At 43.1% G+C, this 22,397-nt stretch overlaps 1 protein-coding gene across 1 annotated transcript in view; it reads right to left on the minus strand.

The window, feature by feature from the left end:
- RFX4 (regulatory factor X4) overlaps positions 1-22,397 on the minus strand; it is a gene marked incomplete at both ends in the record, with an annotated part of 169,765 nt that overhangs the window by 137,918 nt on the left and 9,450 nt on the right. Inside the window, one exon of the mRNA XM_081249530.1 lies at positions 5,841-5,927. Within this exon, the coding sequence (XP_081105656.1) occupies positions 5,841-5,927 (87 nt within the window). The remainder of the gene's footprint in view (positions 1-5,840; positions 5,928-22,397) is intronic.

Genomic DNA, 22,397 nt, shown 5'->3' on the forward strand with positions numbered 1-22,397 from the left:
AAAATAACAATTTGCTTAAAGTAACAAAACAAGAAATAGAAAAATATGAATAATTCTATTGCTATTTTAAGAACTGAATCCATCATTAAAAACTTTCCCTCAAGAAAAACTCCAAACCCAGATGACTTCAATGTTAAGTTTTTCCTAATATTTAAGAAATATATGAAGCCAATCTTACACAAACTTTTCAAAAGAACAGAAAAAAAAAGAAAGTTTCCACATCTTTTTATAAGGACTATATAATCTTGATGTCAAAACCTGACGAGGATAAAAGGAAAATCATTGGTCAATAAATCTAATAAACAGAGATGTCAAAATTCTTAACAAAATAGTAGTCGATCTAACCTAGAAAAATACAAAAACTTAAACTTTTGACCAAGTGCAGTGTCTTCTAGGAATGCAAGATTGGTTTAACATTCGAAAATTTAATCAATGCAATTCACGACATTAACAGAATAAAGGAGAAAAACATATGATCAGCTCATATGTTCAGCTCAGTAAACCATTTGATAAAGTTCAACACCCATTTAAGAAAAGTCTCTCAGCAAACCAGGGATTCAATAATGATACCTACAAGAAGTTCATAACAACCATCACGCTTAGTGGTGAAACATTAAATGTTTTCCTCTAGGTAAGGAACAAGGCAAGAATGTCTGCTATCACCACTTCAACTCAACATTGCAGTAGAGGTCCCAGCAGGTGCACTAAGGCACAGAAAAGAAATAAAAATATAAAAACTATAAAAGAAAATGCAAACCTATCATTATCCAGTGACATGATTATGTTCATAGTAAACTCATAAATAATAAGTAAATTTAGCAAAGTGCCTGGTTACAGTCATTATCTAAAAAATAAATTGCATTTTCATATACTAGCAACTGACAATTAGAAAACATTTAAAAATAATACTACTTACAATAGTACTGAAAAATATCAATTACCTAGGAATAAATCTAATGAAAGATGTGCAAAATCTCTACACTGAAATCTGCAAAACAGTGTTGAGAGAAACTAAAGGCCATCTAACACATGGAGGTTTAAAGCACATACACATATTAGAAATTTGATGTCCGCAAGATGTTATTCTTCTGAAATTAACTGTGGATACAATGTAATCCCAATCAAAATCCTAGCAGATTTTTTGTGCATGTGAAAATAGATAAGCTGATTCTAAAATCTATATAGAAATATTAAGAACTTAACCAAAACCATCTTGAAAAAGAGGTCTTATGCCACCATGTATTACAATGTACCATAAAAGGTACAGTAATAAAGATTATTGTACTGGCTCTAAAACAGACAAGCAGATCAATGATTCAGAATAAAGATCAAGACATAGATCCACATGTATATGATCTCCTGACTTATGACCAGTGGGTAAAGGACAGTCTTTTCAGAAAAAATGGTACTCTATCAGTCAAAATTAAAAATAAAAAAAGAATTTTGACTCCTCCCTCACACCATTTACAAAAATTCCAGATGTCTGTTGATAGAAAAGTATAAGGTAAAATAATAAAAATTCTAGATAATAACATGAAGAAAACCTTCATGACCTTAGGTAGGCAAAAATTTCTGAATATGACACAAAAGCACTAACTATAAAAGAAAAACACTGATAAACTGGGTTTTATTAGAAGAACTTCTGTTCATCAAAAGATACCACTAAAAGAATGAAAAGGCAGACCACAAACTTCAATACTTTTATCTGACAAATATCTCCTATTCAAAATATAAAAACAACTCTTAGAAATCATTAAGGGAAAGACAAATAGCACAATCAAAAAACAACAACAAACAACAACAACAAAACCTGACAAGTAAAATCCTGAACAGGTAGTTCACAAAAGAGGATGTCCACAAGAATATTCAGAGCACCAATCCTCCTCAAACTCCTCCTAAAAATGGAAGAGGAGTGAACACTTCCAAACTCATTCTACAAGCCCAGCATTACCCTGATACCAAAGCCAGATGAAGACACTATAAGAAAACTACAGATCAATATCCTTTATGTACAGTGATGCAAAAATCCCCAAGAAAATGCTAGTTAACATAATTCAACAGTGTATTAAAAGGATTATACACTATGACCAAGTGGGATTATTACTTGAATGCTAGGATAGTTCAACATACAAAACGCAATCCATATAATAAACCACATTAACAGAACAACCACATGATCATCTCAATTGATGCAGAAATAGCATTTGATAAAATTCAGAATCTTTTCATGTTAAAAATACTCAACAAAATAGGAAGAGAAGAAAACTATTTTAACAGAGTAAAGCCCAAATGAAAAACCCACAGCAAACATCATACTTGGTGGAAAGACTACAAGCTTTTCCTCTAAGATGAGGAACACTTTTGCCATTCCTATTCAACATACTACCAGAAGAAGAACACACACACACTGCTAGAACTAATAATGAATTGAGCAAAGTTGCAAGATACAGAATCAACATACAAAGTCCGCTGCATTTTTCTGCACTACCAATGAACAATCCAAAAAGGAAATTAAGAAAACAACTCTAGGGACTTCCCTGGTGGTCCACTGGTAAAGAATCCGCCTTCCAATGCAGGGGACGTGGGTTCGACCCCTGGTCGGGGAACTAAGATCCCACATGTCGGGGGGCAACAAAGCCCGAGTGCCACAACTATTGAGCTCGCGCGCCTCAACTAGAGAGCCCACATGCCACAAACTACAGAGCCTATATGCTCTGGAGCCCGTGCCACAACTAGAGAAGAGAAAACCCGCACTCCACAAGTAGAGAGAAGCCTGTGCACTGCAACGAAGAGCCTGCGTGCCACAGCAAAGACCCGACACAGCCAAATAAATAAATATTTTAAAAAGGAAAGAAAACAATTCTGTTTACAATAGCACCAAAAGGAATAAAATACTTAGAAATAAACTTAACCAAGGAAGCAAAAGGCTTGTACACTGAAACTATTAAACATTGCTGAAAGAATTAAAGAAGACATCAGTAAATGTGAAAACATCCTGTGTTTATGGACTGGAAGACTTAATATTGTTAAGATGTCAATACTATCCAAAGAGATCTATAGATTCGATGCAATCCCTAGAAAAATCTTAACAACACTTTTTTGCAGAAATAGAAAAATCCATCCTAAAATTCATATGGAATCTCAAGGGACTCTGAATAGCCAAAACAATCTTGAAAAAGAACATTAAAGATCTCACATTTCCTGATTTCAAAACTCAGTACAAAGCTACAGTAATTAAAACAGTGTGGTACTGGCATAGAGACAGACATATAGACCAATGAACAGAATAGAGAGTCCAGATACATACACAGTCAAATGACTTTTGACAAGGGTGTCAACATTCAATGGGGAAAGCACAGTCTTTTCAACAAATGGTGTTGGGAAAAATGGATATCCACAAACAAAAGAATGAATGTGAATCCTTACCTTACACCATGTATAAAAATTAACTCAAAATGGATCAAAGAACTAAACATAAGAGCTAAAACTATAAAACTTTTGAAAGAAAACATAGAGGAAAACCTTCATGACACTGGATTTGGCAATGATTTCTTGGATATGACACCAAAGCACAGGCAACAAAAGAAAAAATAAATAAATTAGACTACATCAAAATTGAAAACTTCTGTGCATCAAAGAACACAATCAACAGAGTAAAAGGCAACCCACAGAATGAGAGAAAAATATATGCACAACATATATCTGATAAGAGGTTAATATGCAAAATATAAAAAGAACTACAATTTACCAAGAAAAAAGAAACAATCTGATTTAAAAGCAGTCAAAAGACTTGAATAGACATTTCTAAAAAGAATATATACAAATAATCAATAAGCACATGAAAAGATGTTCAACATCACTAATCATTAGGGAAATTCCTACAATTCAAAAACAAAAATAAACAATTTGATTAACAAATGGTCAAAAGACTTGAATAGGCATTCCTCCGAAGTGTATATACAAATGGTCAATAAGCTCATGAAAAGATGCTCAACATCACTAATCATTAGGGAAATACAAATCAAAACCACAATTAGATACTACCTTATACACTGGAATGACTATTACAAAAAAAATCCCCAGAAAAACAGAAAATAACAAGTATTGGCAAGGATGTCAAGAAATTGGAACTCTAGCACATTGCTCGTGAGAATGTAAAATAGTGCAGCCACCATGAAAATATGGCAGTTCCTCAAAGTATTAAACATAGAATTACCACATGATCCAGCAATTCCACATCTGGTTATATATCCAAAAGAACTGAAAGCAGAAATCGACCAGAAATTTGTATGCCCATGTTTATAGCGACATTATTCACAATAGCCAAAAGGTAGAAGCAGCCCAAATGTCCATCAGTGGATGAACAGATAAACAAAATGTGGTATATACATACGAGCGAGTGTCATTCAACCTTAAAAAGGAAGGAAATTCTGATACATGCTACAACATGGATGAACCCTGAAGACATTAAGCTAAATGAAATTAGCCAGTCACAAAAGGACAAATACTATGTGATTCCACTTAAGTGAGATCCTTACAGTAGTCAAATTCATAGAGGCAGAAAGTAGAAGAGTAGTTGCTAGGGACTAGGGGGAAAGGGGAATGGAGAGTTATTGTTTAATGGGTATAGAATTTTAGTTTGGGAGATGTAAAAAGTTCTGGAGTTGGATGGTGGTGATGGTTGCAAAACAAGGGGAATGTGGGCTTCCCTGGTGGTGCAGTGGTTGAGAGTCCGCCTGCCAATGCAGGGGACGTGGGTTTGTGCCCCGGTCCAGGAGGATCCCACATGCCATGGAGTGGCTGGGCCTGTGAGCCATGGCCGCTGAGCCTGCGTGTCCGGAGCCTGTGTTCCACGATGGGAGAGGCCACAACAGTGAGAGGCCCACGTACCACAAAAAAAAAAAACAAAAAAACAAGGGGAATGTACTGAATGCCACTGAACTATATACTTAACACAGTTAAAATGATACATTTTATGTTAGGTATATTCCACCACAATAAAATACACTTAAAAAAAGAATGTTCAGAGATGCTTAAGAAACAGTCAAAAACTCGAAACAATTTAAATATCCATCAACGTTTACACTGATATGTATATTGTGATATATACATACAGTGGAGTACTATGCAGCAATGAAAAAGAAAAACAACTGTGACATACAACAGTATGGCTAAATCTTCCACGAAGATTCCCTGAATCTTCGAGAAAATTGAACTAAGGAGATGCTCTTTACCAACCAAGAGAGACACTGTCCCTGCTGGAAATGACTTTTATAATAAGCTGCCCCCTTTTTGCAGGGCTTTAGGAGCAAATACAAGTCCCAAGTAGGCTTCTGCTCTTAATATAAGGCACCCACAGCCCCAGTCTGACATAACACAGGGAAAGGTATAAACAGAGCAGTTTGTATCTTTCCATTAATACCAATTCTCTAGCCCAAGATCCAGGAGAAACTGTTACTTTCAAACACCAAGGATATTCGTGACTCTAAAACAACAGTCCCATGACACACTTTAAACCCACATCTACATGGAATGGCTTTCCCATTCAAGGTCCACATTTTCCCACTGGAGCATCACTGAGATGGGGTCTTTAGGGACTCAGACAATAAAAATATGTAAACGGCAAGTTTTTGCCATGGCCTCAGTTTCCACGTTCACCTGACTGCATTGCACTCCTTACTGCAGGATATTACAGGGAGGGCCTGGGGTATTTCATAAATGGCTGGAGAGCCTCTTGTTTCAGGTAACTTGCCCCAGTCTAGCATTCTAGAAGCACCATTCCTCATCAGGACACAGTCCGCATCCAGGACACCGTGGAAGAATGAGTTTCAAGCACTTACTTTCATCATTAGAAACATTCCCCAGAGATGTGTGGCTAGAATAACGTTTGTTTTCACTTTCATTGAGACATCTTTCAATCCAGCTCTCTAAAAATGAAAAGAAAGAAAATCATGTTGTTGGTGTCTGTGAAGAGAAGAGAACATCATCAATGCGCTAGATTTAAATGCCCATCAACTTTCATCTGAGATCTGCCCAGACTGGCATTGGATTTGACAGGAAGCCCCGCATACACCATTGCTGATGAGACTTGGCTGAGTAGTTTGGCGGCAAAATGGTAACTTGAAGCCCCACTTGAGTATTTCTTGGACAAATTCTACTAATTCTGGAGTATTCAGAGCCCAATAGTACCAACTGAGGATTATGTTTTTTCAAAAAAAGATACATTCCTGAGAACTAGATTGTAAAACAAAATTTGGTCAACTGAATCACTAGTGGTGGTTTGGAGGCTTGTAAATTAGCAGCAGAACCCTTTCTTCAAAAGAAAACAAAAAAGAAAAGCAGATACAACCCTGAGGGCTCTGGTTGAAGAAGAGGAGGGCAGGGAACCTTGCAGCTCCCCTCCCTTTGCCAGCGACCCCTGAAGGGGCTCTTCCAAGCATAGTCTGAAGGTCACTGCAGGAGGAGGCACCAAAAGCTCTGTAATAGTTATCCATTACTTTTGAAATCCAGAGGACCATGGTTTTTTAAAAATCCAGTTCCAAAGGCTACAAATGTACTTTCCACAATGTAGCATAATGCTTATTTTATCATCTAGACCAGGGGTCCCCAACCCCTGGGCCAAAGGACCAGTACCGGTCCATGGCCTGTTAGGAACCGGGCTGCACAGCAAGAGGTGAGAGGCGGGCAAGCGAGCGAAGCTTCATCTGTATTTACAGCTGCTCCCTGTCGCTCACATTATGGCCTGAGCTCTGCCTCCTGTCAGCATTATGGTGAGTTGTGTAATTATTTCATTGTATATTACAATGTAATAATAATAGAAATAAAGTGCACAGTAAATGTAATGTGCTTGAATCATCCCGAAACCAGCCCTCACCCCCCCGCCACCCCCATCAGTGGAAAAACTGTCTTCCACGAAACCGGTCCCTGGTGCCGAAAAGGTTGGGGATCACTGAGCTAGACCACCCACTATTCATTCATTTATTCAACAGCATCAGCTAAGTACATCATTTCTGCTATAATGCTTGTTTTGAAAACACAAATGCGTTCAATGCAAGTGATACATTAGGGAACAATTTGTGCCTAGCACAAACTGTCTGTTTGCTTATGCTTGATTTCTTCCTTAAAAAACATCAAATGAATGCAGAAAACTGCACATAGCTGAACTGAGCCCTGTAGGAATATGCAAAAATGCACACGTGCTCACACCTCAAACATCTACCAGCTACTTGAGTTTACAGTGTGGGTTGTGAGCCACACCTGCCCAGATAACCTACGTTCTAACATTTCACAATAACACACAAGCTGCAGCCCTTCTGAAGTCCACTTCCAAAAGCAAACCTCAGGGCTTCCCTGGTGGCGCAGTGGTTAAGAATCTGCCTGCTAATGCAGGGGACACGGGTTCGAGCCCTGGTCCAGGAAGATCCCATGTGCTGCGGAGCAACTAAGCCCGTGCACCACAACTACTGAGCCTGCGCTCTAGAGCTCACGAGCCACAACTACTGAGCCTGCGCTCTGGAACCCACAAGCCACAACTACTGAAGCTCATGCACCTAGAGCCCATGCTCCGCAACAAGAGAAGCCACCACAATGAGAAGCCTGCACACGGCAACAAAGTGTAGCCCCCACTCGCTGCAACTAGAGAAAGCCCGCGTGCAGCAACAAAGACCCAACACATCCAAAAATAAATAAATTACATAAATTTAAAAAAATGTATTATAAAAAAAACTATTAAGGACTCGTAGAGCTTCAAAAGCAACTTCGAGTCCAAGGTGAAGTGCCATATTTATTGTATTTATGTGCCTCTTAACCATTTAACATGTATAAAATTGTGCTATCCTTTCTATTAGGTTCCTACCTTCTTTCCCATGCGTCACTGACAAAGTTTTTGAATGTTGTGCCCCTAGCTTATTATTCCAGTGATCTCTGTACTTTTTATTGTGCAATTTTGTAGAATGATGGTGATTTGGGGGAATGCATATGTGGTATTATAGCAGAAATGACTATACCTATGGATGTGTGCTTTTGAACAGTGCTGTCTCCTGCTGCCTTCTTTATAATATGGGAGCTAGCATTTACTGAACCCCTATTTTAACATGCCAGGCCCTTTACATATGTTATCTCATTGAATTTGGGCAATTCTCTGAAGTAAGGATTTTCAACTCCAGTTTCCCCAGAGAGCAACTGAAGCTTAATCGACTAATGTGACGCCTCGTAATTCAAAGAGCCAAGGAAAAGATCATTACTTTTCCCTGGCTCTTAGTAACATATTGTAAAAGGAAGCCATGCTAACGCTGGCGAGTAAGCTGTGTAGTGAGGGGAAAGCAAACGTCAACAGCAAGGAGAAATGTTAGGGTTTTGGTTTGTATTTTATGTCCCAACAAACTGCTCTTTTAAAAGCTGTTTCCAAAATTGTAAATAAGTAGGAGAGAAATATCAGGGGAGGAACAGGAGCCAGATTGTTAAAGAGTATATGGAAATCTGGTATTTCTAAGGAAACACTGAGCTGCAGAGAGATTCAAAACATTAAAACGCTACCCCCTTCCAGATTTCAAATGCACAACATAGAAACAAATGGCCTGTAATGTTTTCAAAGCTGTGATGGCACAGGATGGGTGTTTCTCATCACATCTTATGCAAAACCACATCTGGATACAAATCTCCGGGATTCTTTTCAGAACTCTCTAGAATGTCTCTACTCAGATCTTCTAACCCTTTCAAGTCCTGGCACATTTTCCCTGGCAACAGCCATGGCTGATTTTGGATGGCGTCCCCTGAAATCTGCGGCCCCTTCCTCCACCAAAGCACACCACCAAAAGCAATTTCTATTGTTCTGGGCCAGTCCCTGGTCTTCCCAGCTAGGTATGCACACCTTTGCACTCTCACGTGCATGTAGGCACACAACATTCACACATACACCACCACCCTCGTTCATCAGAAACAGGGAACTAAGGCAACACTCTCCCTCTCACCCATCTGCCAGTGCCAAGATCAGGCCTGTTATCGCTGGAGCCCTGGAAGGGCCTACTGTTGCAGGTGAGAATTCCCAGTGACTGGAGGGGCACACTCTCTGAAGAACTCATGGCAACATTCCAGAGAGGAGCTGGCTCTGAGCACCATGTGGGCCAAGAGAGGCAACACCCACCCACGAGAGTTCAAGTCAAAGAATTCTGCTGATGACTGTACCTCTCCCCACACTGCCCAGCCTCAACCCTGGAGAGAGGTGAAAGCAAGGTTACAGAAGGGAAAGAGGGTAGAGAGAAGAAATCTCACCAAGTACTCCCTTCCCCCACTGCCCCCACGTAGGGCTCTCTGACTCATGGCTTATGCCTGTAGCCACTCTGCTACCCAGCTCTGCTCCCAGGAGCAACACAGAGTAAGTTTGGTCTCTGTTGCAGACAGCAGATATATAGAGAAGCCACCACGTCTCCATTTTTCTTTCTTTTTCCTTTGTGTTTATTTATTTATTTTTAATTTCTTTATTTTTGGCTGTGTTGGGTCTTTGTTGCTGTGCACAGGCTCTTCTCTAGTTGCGGCGAGCGGGGGCTACTCTTCGCTGCGGTGCGCAGGTGGTGGCTTCTCTTCTGGTGGAGCACAGGCTCTAGGCGCGTGGGCTTCAGTAGGTGTGGCACGAGGGCTCAGTAGGTGTGGCTCACGGGCTCTAGAGTGCAGGCTCAGTAGTTGTGGTGCACGGGCTTAGCTGCTCCGCGGCATGTGGGATCTTCCCGGACCGGGGCACGAACCCGTGTCCCCTGTATCGGCAGGCGGCCTCTCAACCACTGCGCCACCAGGGAAGCCCGATGTGGACCATTTTTAGTCTTTACTGAATTTGTCACAACACTGCTTCTGCTTTATGTTTTGGTCCCTTGGCCCCAAGGCCTGTGGGATCCTAGCTCCCCGACCAGGGATCAAACCCACACCCCCTGCATCGGATGGCGAAGTCCCAACCACTGGACTGCCAGGGAAGTCCCTGTCTCCATTTTTCTAGTCAAAGTACTCCACTTGTTTCAGCTCTTTCTTGGGAGAAATTGTTCCCACTTCCTTGCCATCCTGTTCATCTATTTCTGGCTGTCTTCTATGTCTGTTTGAACACGTGGCAGTCAGGATGAACCCTGAGGGTTCAGATGGGGTCTGAGCAGTGCCTAATACAGCAGAACCATCACATCTATTGCTCTGGACATGGGGGTTTCCAGGGCATTCAAAGGTCTTGCATTCCAGACTGCACGGATGCAACACTCTGAAATATCTATACAGGCCATGGGCCTTGGAGCCCTTTGACGTTTGTCTTCTTCCCTAGGGGGACCCTCAACAGTGGCATCTGAAACTCATGTCCCATAAGTTAGGTTGCTCCACAGGACTGGAAGGCCTCTATTTAGGTCACCTGAAGTAAACTTTATATACTTTAAAACTACTAATAATGGATTTTTGTCTTGCAAAGATCAAGAATTACTCAACCAGAATGACAGGTATATTGAATTTTTAATAAAGCACTGTGTTCATCTATCTTACTCATTTGTATATTAAGTGACTTAATAAAGGCCACCATACACTGAGCCCTTATAAGCATTATGCAAATGCATTCCATACACCATCATACTTAATCCTCATAACAGCCCTATAAGGTAGGTTCTATTAATATGCACATTTTAGAGATGAGAAAACTAAGGCTCAGAAAGATTAGGTGACTTGTCCAAAGTCACCCAGCTAGTAAGAGGTAGGGTTAGGATAAGCATTCAATCTCAGGTCATAACCACAACGCTCTCTCCAAGTGCACCCTGAGCTCTCCTTATCCTGTGTCCCATATGGTCTCCAAAACATGGTGCCAATATTGCAGCATTGATCACAGTCTGCCTTGCATTACAACTTTTGCTAAAACTCAATTTACATATTACAATTTTTGCTAAATTCACTTACATATTTCTTTGCAAGCCTTTGTTATACATAACAGGCTCTTCAGTTCAGAACATAAACATCTTAAGAATGCTGTCAATTTTATTCTCTTTCTTTTGACTCTCCACTAGTGCCTGGTATGAAGTTTTTCCTATAGTCTGGCCTCAGTGGACATTACTTTATTGACACGCGTGATATCAAAGAGTGCACAGCATATAAGGAGGTACATTCACATATCTACAGAATTTCCTAATCATTTTCTTTTTTTACCACATAAGGCATGAAAAAGGATAACACATCAAAGGCAATTTTCCAAATAAAGGAAAATTCAAGAAAAATTTATTTTGTACTGTCTAGATACAAGAAGTTGTAGTAAAGTGAGTCTGATACAAACATGAGTAAGACTGGTTTCTGCCCTCTAGTCGCCATCAAGAAAGCAAGGCAGGTGCTACTCCGTCAGCTCATAAGTGCAGGCACCCTGTCATCTTTGTTCACCTGTCCCCAGTGTCTGGCACTGTGCCTAGCCCCACAGATATTGTGCAGTAAATACATGTTGTTGAATATATTACTTTCTTCAAAAAACAACAGTAAGTTCCTACTGTGTGCCAGATACTACTCAAGTTTTCACACGTGTGGTCTGAATTAAACCTCAGAACAATATGATGTGGTATGTCTTAATATCTCTATTTACTGATATGAAAACTGAGGCTTGAAGCAAAAGTTCTAATACGGTGATCAGTGTGGCAGTATTGGCGCTGTGCTCTGGGACATGGGAGAAGGAGAGCTCAGTTCACACTTGGATAACTTCCTGCTCCCAACTGCCTCATTCTTGATCCATAAAAACCACCTGACCTTTTAGTAAGGACCAAGCTTGCTCTAAGTGCCCAACAGGATTTACTGACGGCTGTGAGCATAGGCTCCTGGGCTGCAAGGCATCCCTCATCTGACTCATCTGGGATCATGGGCAGGAAAGAGGATGCAGATAATGCCTTATAGATTTTCATCTTATAAGGAGTCTAACCCACATTCCTTAGAGGCAAACCTTCACTCCTCCCCACTTCATATCGGAGATTTGGAAACCCCAATTTGAAGTGACTTTCTCAAGTTCATAGAATGAGCCATAAACGGTTGTTGGGTTTCGTAGGAGATTCGGATCCCTTTCCAGCAGCAAAAACAACCAGGAAGTAGCTGTACTGGAGGCATGGCATGTCCAAGGCAGTCCAAGACTCAGAGCAGTGCTTCATGAACATATATTGGCCTGGCAGGAGGAGACAACTTAGTTGTCAAAAGGCAGGTAATCCTTGAAGTTTACAGAGCACACTGACACAGAGAACCTGATCTGAGTGTCACAGTCTACCTCATGAGACAGAAATTTACACCACTTTACAGATAAGGAAACTGAACATGGCAGTGGCTTGTTGGCAGTGGTGTGGCCAAGGTCACACAGTTCAAAGGTGCTAGGCTCAGAATTCAAACCCAGATCTTCAGTCTCCAAAGCCTATGCTTATTCTTCCTGCTGCATCCTACTGGGCACAGGCTAGTTGTTCTCTCTCATCCCTCTATGCATTCAATCTGCAAATATATAGTTATCAAGTGTCTTCAGTGTAAAGTTCTAACAGAAGAGATGGACAAAAGCTATTTAACAGGAAGCCAATATAGTACAGCAGGATATCTCTGATGGACCAGGGTCTCAGGACCTGAAAGTATCTTGGTTGCTTATGTATTCTTTTTTTATTATTGATTTCCCCCACTCTTAAAACTGTACGTTCTAACAACCTTGAGTATCTTGTTCAGCACTTAGTTCCCAAGAGCCTGGAGCAGGGTCGGGCACAGAGCTGGCGGTGATGGCTGGGATGAAGCAAAGCAGAACGAAGGAACAGGGAATAGTGGACGGGGGATCCTACCCAGGAAGGCCTCTGGGAAGAAACAGCATTTGAGCAGAGACCGAGTGTGGTGAGGGAGCAAAAAAGGCCTTCGAAAGTTCTGACAGCGGAGACCACAAAGGCAAAGGCTCTGAGGTGGGGTCACGTGTGACCTATTTAAAGAACTGGAAGAAGGCCCGGGGGCTGATGTGGAGTGGCCATGGGGGAGACAGTACAAGATGAAAGAGAAAACAGAGGCAGGCCAGGAAGAATGTGGGGCCTGGGGTTAGAACAACTGGATTTCAAATCCCAGACCTGCTACTCACTAGCTATGTAACACTGAGATGGTTCTGGAACCTTCCTAAAGCCCTGCCTCCTAGGTTTCTCCAAAGATTAACTGAAATGATATGGGTGAGGCACTTAGCATGCTTGGCTTTGTGGGAAGATGAGGAAAGCATGGTCTCTCTCCAGCAGGTGCTCACAGCCATGATGGCGACAGACGGCAACGGTGACATCTAGCATTTACTGAGCGTCCTCTCCATGCCGGTCACTCTGCTTCACCTCTGCTCACCTCCAGCAGCTCTGAAACAGAGACCTGAACAACTCCGATCTGTGAAGAGGAAAGTCTCAGAGAAGCTAGGTGATGTCACCACCACAGGTCTGTCTGACCCCAAAGCTGTTTGCTGTCACCATGGCACCCTGCCTTGCTAAGCCAGCAGGTAACCAGGAGTACGTCTAGATTACAGTAAGGTGCTTCCAGCTCGTCCTGGCTGCTTCACAGAGCGGGGTGGGTGGGGGGAGGCATTTCAGCTGGTCCTTAAAGGAGTCGGCATCTGCCAGACCAAGGAGGAGAGAAGAGCATTCCGGGGAAGAGGGCCACCGTTGCAGACAAAGGCACAAGATGGGTTCTGAGAAAGGTGAAGAGCCCACTGACCTGTGACCCCGAGAGTGGTGGGAGACAAGTGGGAGATTCCATTAGGAGCAGATTGCAAAGGCCTCACCCACCAGGCCAAGAAGCCTGCAGGCAGCTGGGAGCCAGCCATGATTTTTAAGCACTGGGGGAGTAACACGATGAGCTTTGTTTCTGAGGAACTGGATGAGAACAGGGAGTTTTGACTTATGCAATACCTGAAGAAAACACCGCCTGACTTATAAAGTGTCACTGGGTTTTAATAGAAGGCGTTATTCATCCTCTTTATATCAACAGTCTTTTGGGGCGCTGTGCTGAGGCCTATTTTAGGAACCTGCAGCTTTAGAAATGCTACATGAAAGAGCTGACATGCCACACTCGCAGCTACCAAGGGAGGACGGGGCCCCAGGTCCCTCTGGAGGTGCCAGAACACACCCCGGTGTCCCCTCCCCCAGGCCCTGCTCATTATCAGGAGAACCACGCCACCGGGGCCTGCTCCCGTCCCCCCACGCACCAGGATGCTGCTTTTCCTCTCTCTCCCCGGGACTCTCCGTGGTGGTGGTGACACACAGGAAGCTGTGCAAAGTGGGCCCAGGAGGCGGGCAGCTGTGGCCTCTCCAGGAGGTACCTCAGGTCGGTGGGTTGCCATGGCGACACCACAGGCCCCGCCCCAGGGGCTGCTGGGTTCCAGGAAGGGGTCCCTGCCCTGCCTCCAAGGGGCAGCCCCACGCTGCCGCTGCTTTTATTCCTTCCCTCGCCCACCAAACAGTGATTTAGTGCCAACTGTTTGCCAGGCTCTGAGGATCTAATGATGAACATGGCAGGCAAGGTCCCTGCTCTCAGGGAGCTTATATTCCGTGGTGGAGACAAACAAAAACAAATAAGCAAGATGACTTAGCGCATGATGAGTGTTCCAAAGAAACGAAGCCCTGGAATGGGATAGAGAGAGAGTGGGGTGCTGTTTTAGGTGGCAGGGACACTGAGGGCCTCTCGGAGGAGGTGATGTTGAGGCAACTGCAAAGGCCCAAGGTGGGAGTGGGCTTGGAGGGTGTGAGGAAGAGCCAGGAAACCAGTATGGTGGAGGAGAGGAAGGACGGGGGAGGGCAGTGCGAACTGAGGGCAGAAAGTTAGGAAGGGCCCGAAGTTCGCTGGCCAGAGTAAGAACTTCACATCTATTCCAAGTGTGCCAAGACGCTATTGGAAGGCTTTAACCAGGTGACATGAACTGCACTGGCTCAGAAAGGGCAGCCTGTGAGGGGACTTACATTCATTTATCCCACTGTCCGTTTATCAACTATTTATGTGGTAGCATGTTGCAGGCACTGAGCTATACAGTAGGGACATAGCAGGGAACAAGACAGTTTCTGTCTTCATGGAAGGTCAGAGTTTAGTGCAGAAGTCAGCTATTCAATAATCACACAAATAGAGACATAATTACCAAGAAAGCCAGGGGAGAGAAATAAAAAAAAGAAAGGTCTGACCTAATCTGTGAGAGTCAAGGAAGCTTCTCAGAGGAGGTAGCATTAAACGGACAGCTAAAGAGTAAGAAGACATGTGTCACTACCCCAGGGAAAAGAGAGAGGAGGGTTCCTGGCAGAAGGAACGGCATATGCAAAGTCCCTGAAGCCGGCAGAAGAGTGACACACTCAAGACATTGACAGGCAGCCTGAGCGTGAATGGACTCATTCATTCAGGTGTTAATTCAACATGTGTTTACTGAGACTATCCTGTATAACTAACACTCTGTAACATGCTAACGGGCATGTGCACGTAAAAGCCCTGCCTCTGTACTCAGGGCTGGGTTAAGGAGTCTGGATTCTATTCAGTAGATGGTTGAGAACCTCTAAAAGTTTTTGAGTAGACTGTGGCATAAACAAATCAGTTCTGTGGGCAGCTCCATCAGAGGCTGCTAAACACAATTTTAGTGGAGAGGGAAAGGGAAGCAGGAGACCATATCATTTATCATCTAAACCTGGAAGTTTCTGAGACTGAAAAGCAGTGTTAGTAATAATTTTGCCAGGACCATATGTGTAAACCAGGATTGTCCCAGGAAAACTGGGACTTAATGTCCCCCTAGTAGGAGGCCACTGCAAGAGTCTTAAGTCTTCGATGCTTGAACCAGAACAGATGAGTGAGATGAGAAAAGATAAGAACTCTGCCCTCCTTCTAGCTAACTGTATCCACTCCTCTGGCCAATCCATGTGACCAGTGTCCCCATGTCTCTTCTTCATCAGCTGGGGTCTCAATCACTGCATGATGCAAGTGAGTCCACTAATGACACATCCTGGAACGTGGCCTCTCAGTGAAGTACCATCATCCTCGTCAACATCATCATCAGAGCAATGACTTGCCCAAGATCACAGAGCCAGTAAGCAGCTGAGCCAGGGTTTGAGTCTGACTCTAACCTGACCATTAACTTATACTGTAATACCCACAATTACACATGCCTTGAAGTCTCATTGTGAGCACTAAGCTGTGTCTAAAATAACACCAAACACACAATATGTACTCAGTAATGTTACTGCTCCTTCTTACTTCAAGAAAACTCAATATAGAAAATTCTAAAGTGGGCAAAGAGATTAATTAAGGTGTCATTATTTGCAATATACAAGAATTAGCGATGGAACCCTGAAGGTGCACCAATGCTGATATTTCACAGATCATGAACTCACCAACAGTCTCCAGAGACTAGAGAAAATTAAAGCTAAGGTGTTCAGTGCCATCTCCTGTCGAAGATAACTGCAATGTAAAAGCAAATCTCTGCTCTGAAAATATCTCTGGGAACACCAGAGTTAGTGTACATAATTGCATAACCAGGTTGTAAAAATTTCATTTCCCCTCCACTTCTCGGGGCGGGGGGCATACCTACCCTTACCCAATGTTGGCAGACTTTTTCTTTGTTTCTATTGCTATTATTACAATATTATTAAAACATAGAAAATCTGAAAAAGATCACTGGAGCCAAGGCTACTCGCTGTGCACGTCATCTGGTATTATCTGATTCTTGACATCACTGCCTTTCCTAGGTTTTTGTTTGTTTGTTTACCTCTTCTGCATTTCTTCTCACCCCCTGTATTAGAGGAATGTGGATTCCCCCTCCGAAAACTCAGGAGTCAGGCACTCCTGGCTGCCGGAACCAAAGAAACTTCAAACTAACCTGCACTTTTGAGATAAATCAACAAAATATCCTTCTGTTAAGCAAAGCGCTTTTTTCTTTCCTGTGTTACTCTATCGAATAAATTATACTTTTTAATGTTGAAAAGAGAAACATATTGACCCACAATCCCACCCCTCTAACGTGTGAACTACGTGTCCTTTTTCTGCACTGCTCCCCAGCCTCATGCGCACCTGTGCACATATGTGAACTGTAATCTCAGGGAATGTACAGTTTCTATTCCTTTTCCTCTCAACCTTCTATCATGGAGATTTCCCCTCTGTTGCTACAGTCCTCACGTTCATCATTGTTTAATACATGCTCAGTGTTCCACTGAGCTAATGTTCCTATTTTTTACAATGTTTTAATGGACAACTTGGTGCATGTAATGTTTTCTTTCATTTGGATCATTTCCTGAGAATCACCTAGGAGAAGGAAGAGTAAACATGTGGGCTTCGTAACTAGCTACAGACGAATGGTCTCAATTACAGCCTTAGTAATTACTTACTTACTAGTGAAATGACTTTAGGCAAATTCTCTAAACCTCAGTGTCCCCTTGTGTAAAATGTAATAATAATGTGCCTACCTCATCTTAGTGGTGTGAGATTGTAGTGAACAAATGCATGGAAAGTACTTATAGCACAGTGACTGGCACAGAGCACGTTCTAAATACATGGAACCGCTGTAGGTCCCAGGCACCTGTTTGTGACTAAGGCACTTTTTTGGTTTGTTTGAATAACAATGTAGTAGTTAAGGACACAGATTGTGGAGCTCAACTGCCAGGTTCAAGTCTGACTTCCTTGAAGTATGACCTTGGGTGAGCAACTCAACCTCCTTGAGCCCCAATTTTTTTTAATCTGCAAAATGGGAGTGGTAATAATAGCATCTCATGGGGTTTGTATGAGAATTAAGTGAATAAGGCACAGAGAATATTTACATGGTAAGCACTATATAAGTCTTGGCTATTATAATTTTTATATCATGCCCACCTCTCAGGAATTACTCTTTAGTTCCTTCCTGTTATCATTCTTTCTGTTTGATTCTTGGATCTCTTGGTGCATGGCCTTGGGAGCCGGCAGGACACTAATTCTAATCCTCCCCTTACAAGGGACCAAGAAAATTCTGCAACCCTGGGCAAATTACTTAACCTCATGGACCTCAATTTTCTTCCTATATTAAAAATACTTACCCCATGAGGTTACTATGAGGATTAGGAAAAATAATATAAGCTCCTTAAGAGCTGACTGTACCTTATTCCCCACACTTAGGACGGTGCTTGGCACAGAAGAGCAGATCAATGAGGAGAGAAGAGGAAGGGCTGAGAGGAGGGAGGGAAAGAAAGAAATGAATGAAGCACCAGCACCATGCCTGGCTCACAGGGGCTCAAGAGTGTCAGTTCATCTGCAGTTAATCTATCAAGTACTTGCTTGCATGGAGCCTTGAGCCAGGCTTCCTAGAAAGCAGGCAAAGAGGTGCAGCATTCCTCAGAATATGAAGGAGGAATTGATTTATATCTTAAGTAAATACTCATCAAGCACTGACTTGTGTGAGACACTCTGGAAGATGCTTTGCACTGTGCTAAGCACAGAGAATAACGACACAGGTGGAAATCTTGAGAAACAAAGGAAGAAGCATCAAGTAAACAATGAAAACGAGGATTGGAAGTCTGTGCACTTGAGGCTCACGTGGATAAGAGCACCGTGAGGCAGAGTTCAGACAGTCAGAGCTCTACGTGGAAGGGAAACCACCCACACCTTCATTACAGCCGCATGTTTTTAACTGGTATGGCGATGGCCTGGTTTAAGAAAGCAGGACCAGGCTTCCCTGGTGGCGCAGTGGTTGAGAGTCCGCCTGCCGATGCAGGGGACAAGGGATCGTGCCCTGGTCCGGGAGGATCCCACATGCCACGGAGCGGCTGGGCCCGTGAGCCATGGTCGCTGGGCCTGCGCGTCCGGAGCCTGTGCTCCGCGGCAGGAGAGGCCACAGAAGTGAGAGGCCCGCATACCACAAAAAAAAAAAAAAGAAAAAAGAAAGCAGGACTAGCTTTGGTGCCATAACAACCTCAGTTCGGATACTCTCGCTGTACGAACCAAAGCACATACAGTGACTGAATCCCACAGAGTGCAGTTTCACTAAGTATAAGATGGGAATGATCCTGCCCAGATCACAGGTTTATGAGGTTATGTATTGAAAAGACTGAACACAGTGGAAGTGTTGTATAAAATGTTTTCTTCTCCTATGCAGTCCTGGGGGAAGGGGCAGAAAGGGGAATGGGGAGAAGGCAGGTCTTGGAAGCTACTAGGGGGACACAAGGAGAAGCAAGTGCTCGAAGCACCTGCTGTTTATTGAGCTTTTACAACATGCCAAGGCCCTGTGTGGACCCCTTTATATGCATTAGTTCATTTAATCCTCACAAGACCCTCTAAGGTAGGTACTCTGCATGATCCCACTTTACTATCCAGCAAACTGAGGCTCAGAGAGGTCACGTGACTTGCTGAATTCATACATCTAGCCCATGGCAAAGCCGGTTCTCACTAAGTCTATGGGATTCTATAGCCAGAGCAGTTAGTGTTTGTATCAGCGATTGAAAACTCCCTGCTATTAATGATTGTATCAGTGGACTTCCCTGGTGGCGCAGTGGTTAAGAATCCACCTGACAATGCAGGGGACACGGGTTCGAGCCCTGGTCTGGGAAGATCCCACATGCTGCAGAGCAACTAAGCCCATATGCCACAACTACTAAGCCTGCATGCCACAACTACTGAAGCCCGTGCACCTAGAGCCCATGCTCCGTAACAAGAGAAGCCACCACAATGAGAAGCCTGCGCACCGCAACAAAGAGTAGCCCCTGCACGCCGCAACTAGAGAAAGCCCATGTGCAACAACAAACACCCAACACAGCCATAAATAAATGAATGAATAAATAAATGAATAAATAAATATTTTGAAAAATGATTGTAACAGTGATTGCAAACTGACATGCTATGCAATGGAAGGGGCTGCTATTTTAACACCCAAGGTTTTTATGCTTAACCTACTGTAAGGAAAATCACGTCTGTAAGTAAATAGGTATGAAGCCTTTGATGATATAAGATGTCAAATTTGCCAGAGTAACTGGCAGGCGGGGGACACCTCCCCAGTGGTGGTGCCAGGTTGAACTCAGAAGCTCTGAGAACAATTAGAGATGAAAGGAACACCTGACATGAAGGTGCCCCCACAGGAAGGAGCCCCCGTGGGTGTCCTCAGTCAGCAGTCTGCTGCCAAAGTCACATCCAGGTGCCCATGACAGCCAGAAGCACACTGACACCCATGACAGTGTGCTCCAGAGAACTGCAGCATGAGCGGCCATCTCCCCCAGGGTTAGGGGTGAATTGACCTCCTGAACTTCGTTATATAGTAGAGCAGGGGAGCTAGGATGGACATCTCTGAGGTCCCCCTTCTAACTCCAGGTCTTAGGAGGCAAGGAGGCAGCCTGGCTTTGAAATCAGAATAATCTGTGCTCAAACCCTCATCTGACACTAGCCAGTTGGCCTGGACATGTTACCTAGGCTCTCTGCACCTCGGTTTCCTCTTCTGTAAGATGGGGAAAATAATGCCATCGGTTGGGTATGAGAATTAAATGAGTTAACATGTATAAGCATTTAGCACAGTGATTGGAAAAGATGATAAATGTTATTAATCTGCTACCCGATTTCAAAAAGGGAGTCACTTGATTTAAAAAAAGCAACTAGGGCTTCCCTGGTGGCGCAGTGGTTGAGAGTCCGCCTGCCGATGCAGGGGACACGGGTTCGTACCCCGGTCTGGGAAGATCCCACATGCCGCGGAGTGGCTGGGCCCGTGAGCCATGGCCGCTGAGCCTGCGTGTTCGGAGCCTGTGCTCCACAACGGGAGAGGCCACGGCAGTGAGAGGCCCATGTACCGCAAAAAATAAATATAAATAAAAAAAAGCAACTAATAATTTTGAAAAGAATGCATTAAGGCAGCCTGCCATCAAGTACCAAAATAACTCGGGTAGTTCTCTCCTTCTCTCCCATCCTCCCTCTGTCCTTTCCTTCCTCCCTTGCCTCCTTCCTTCCTTCTTTCCTTTCTTTCTCTCTTCATCTCCTTTTCTTTCATTCTTTCCTTCTCAAAAACAATCAATATATAGTCTCCAGGTACGATGTACAATCATACGGCTTTGGTGTTTTTTTCCTTTCTTCTTCTTTTTTACGTATGTCTCAATACCAAGAAAAACTCTGAACAGAACGCAGACCCACAGGGAATCCTTTTTTCAGGCTCCTCATCTCTCGGATCTCTCTGGACCCCTCTGGACCTCTCTGCCCTGCACGCTTTCCCTGCTATGCTCGGGGCTCAACCAGCCTAAGTGAGGCTCACGCCTGTTGCGGGTGAGATCAGGTCCAGGCAGGCAGCTCTCCCCGCTCCCAGTGCCTCCTCAGCAGTGCCCTGCAAGGTAGCCCAGGCGGAGAATGCCCTGCAGCCTGGGCACCCGGAGGAAACCCCAACGAAGCAGACAAATAATTCATTCTTCTAATCACAGCAAAGTTTTCAAACTTTAAAACGGAGACTTGATTAGAAGAAAAGCTGTGTTTTTTTTTTCTAAAAGCCTGGCATTTCTGAAAAGGTCCCCTACCCAAACCACAGCAACCTCAAAAACTCTGCCCACTGAGTTGAAAATAAAAGTTCACGGAGACCAACGGCCCTCTCGCAACAACAGCTCAACGCTTTAGAAATCTTCTTTCCAATGCTTAAAAGTTTTCACATTTTAACTGAGGGCCTGAAGCCCTCTGGGATCTTCCTCCCTTGTAAACTCCCAGGGCTTTCTCAGCCAAAGTTATTTATTTTTTTTATGATGTCTAATAATGCTTTGTGGAGAAACTTTTGTTTTTGTAAAAGAAGCCCTCAAGTAAAAGAAAAAAAAAACTCCTAGAAACAGAAATTTTAGCTTTTTATGTAGCCATGTAAGAATGATACAAAATTACTTGATTTTCTTTTCCGTAGAACAAAGAACTTATAGAGGCACCCAAATTCTCCCCCTGCCCCCACTCCACATTTGTTACCAGCAGTGGAACTGAACACCACAAAGAAAACACAGCGAAATATTTAAAGTGATCAATCAATTCCACCATAAACAGATCTGCGTTTATGCCACGGGCCCATTTCCGGAACTTTATAAAACCCCAACAACTTCAATAGGAATTTCACCTACCCATGAGCTCTGAGAACCAGTTCACAAACTATAAATACATCACATGTATCAACACCCCCAAATTTAGACTCATCGTTCAGAAAAAAGATGACGTGGAGCTCAAATATCACCCCTGCTTTTTAAAAAAAATTATAAATTCTGTAATTGTAACATTCAGAGAAACGCCTCCTTCTTCAGAAGTCTAATATTAGCTTGAAATGACTTCAGAGCTGTCACAAGATTCAAAACAAACGTGTTAACATAAGTTTCTCCACGAAATGCATTCGTGCCTCAAAAATTGGTGGCTGGTGGTATAATTAGCAATCACTAATCACTCTTTAGATTATTCAAATGACAGTTCAAAATCTAGTTCAGGAGTAGTTCACTCATGTTCACTGA

Source organism: Mesoplodon bidens (assembly GCF_964165515.1).
Source record: "Mesoplodon bidens genome assembly, chromosome: 11".
NCBI classification, from domain to species: domain Eukaryota; kingdom Metazoa; phylum Chordata; class Mammalia; order Artiodactyla; family Ziphiidae; genus Mesoplodon; species Mesoplodon bidens.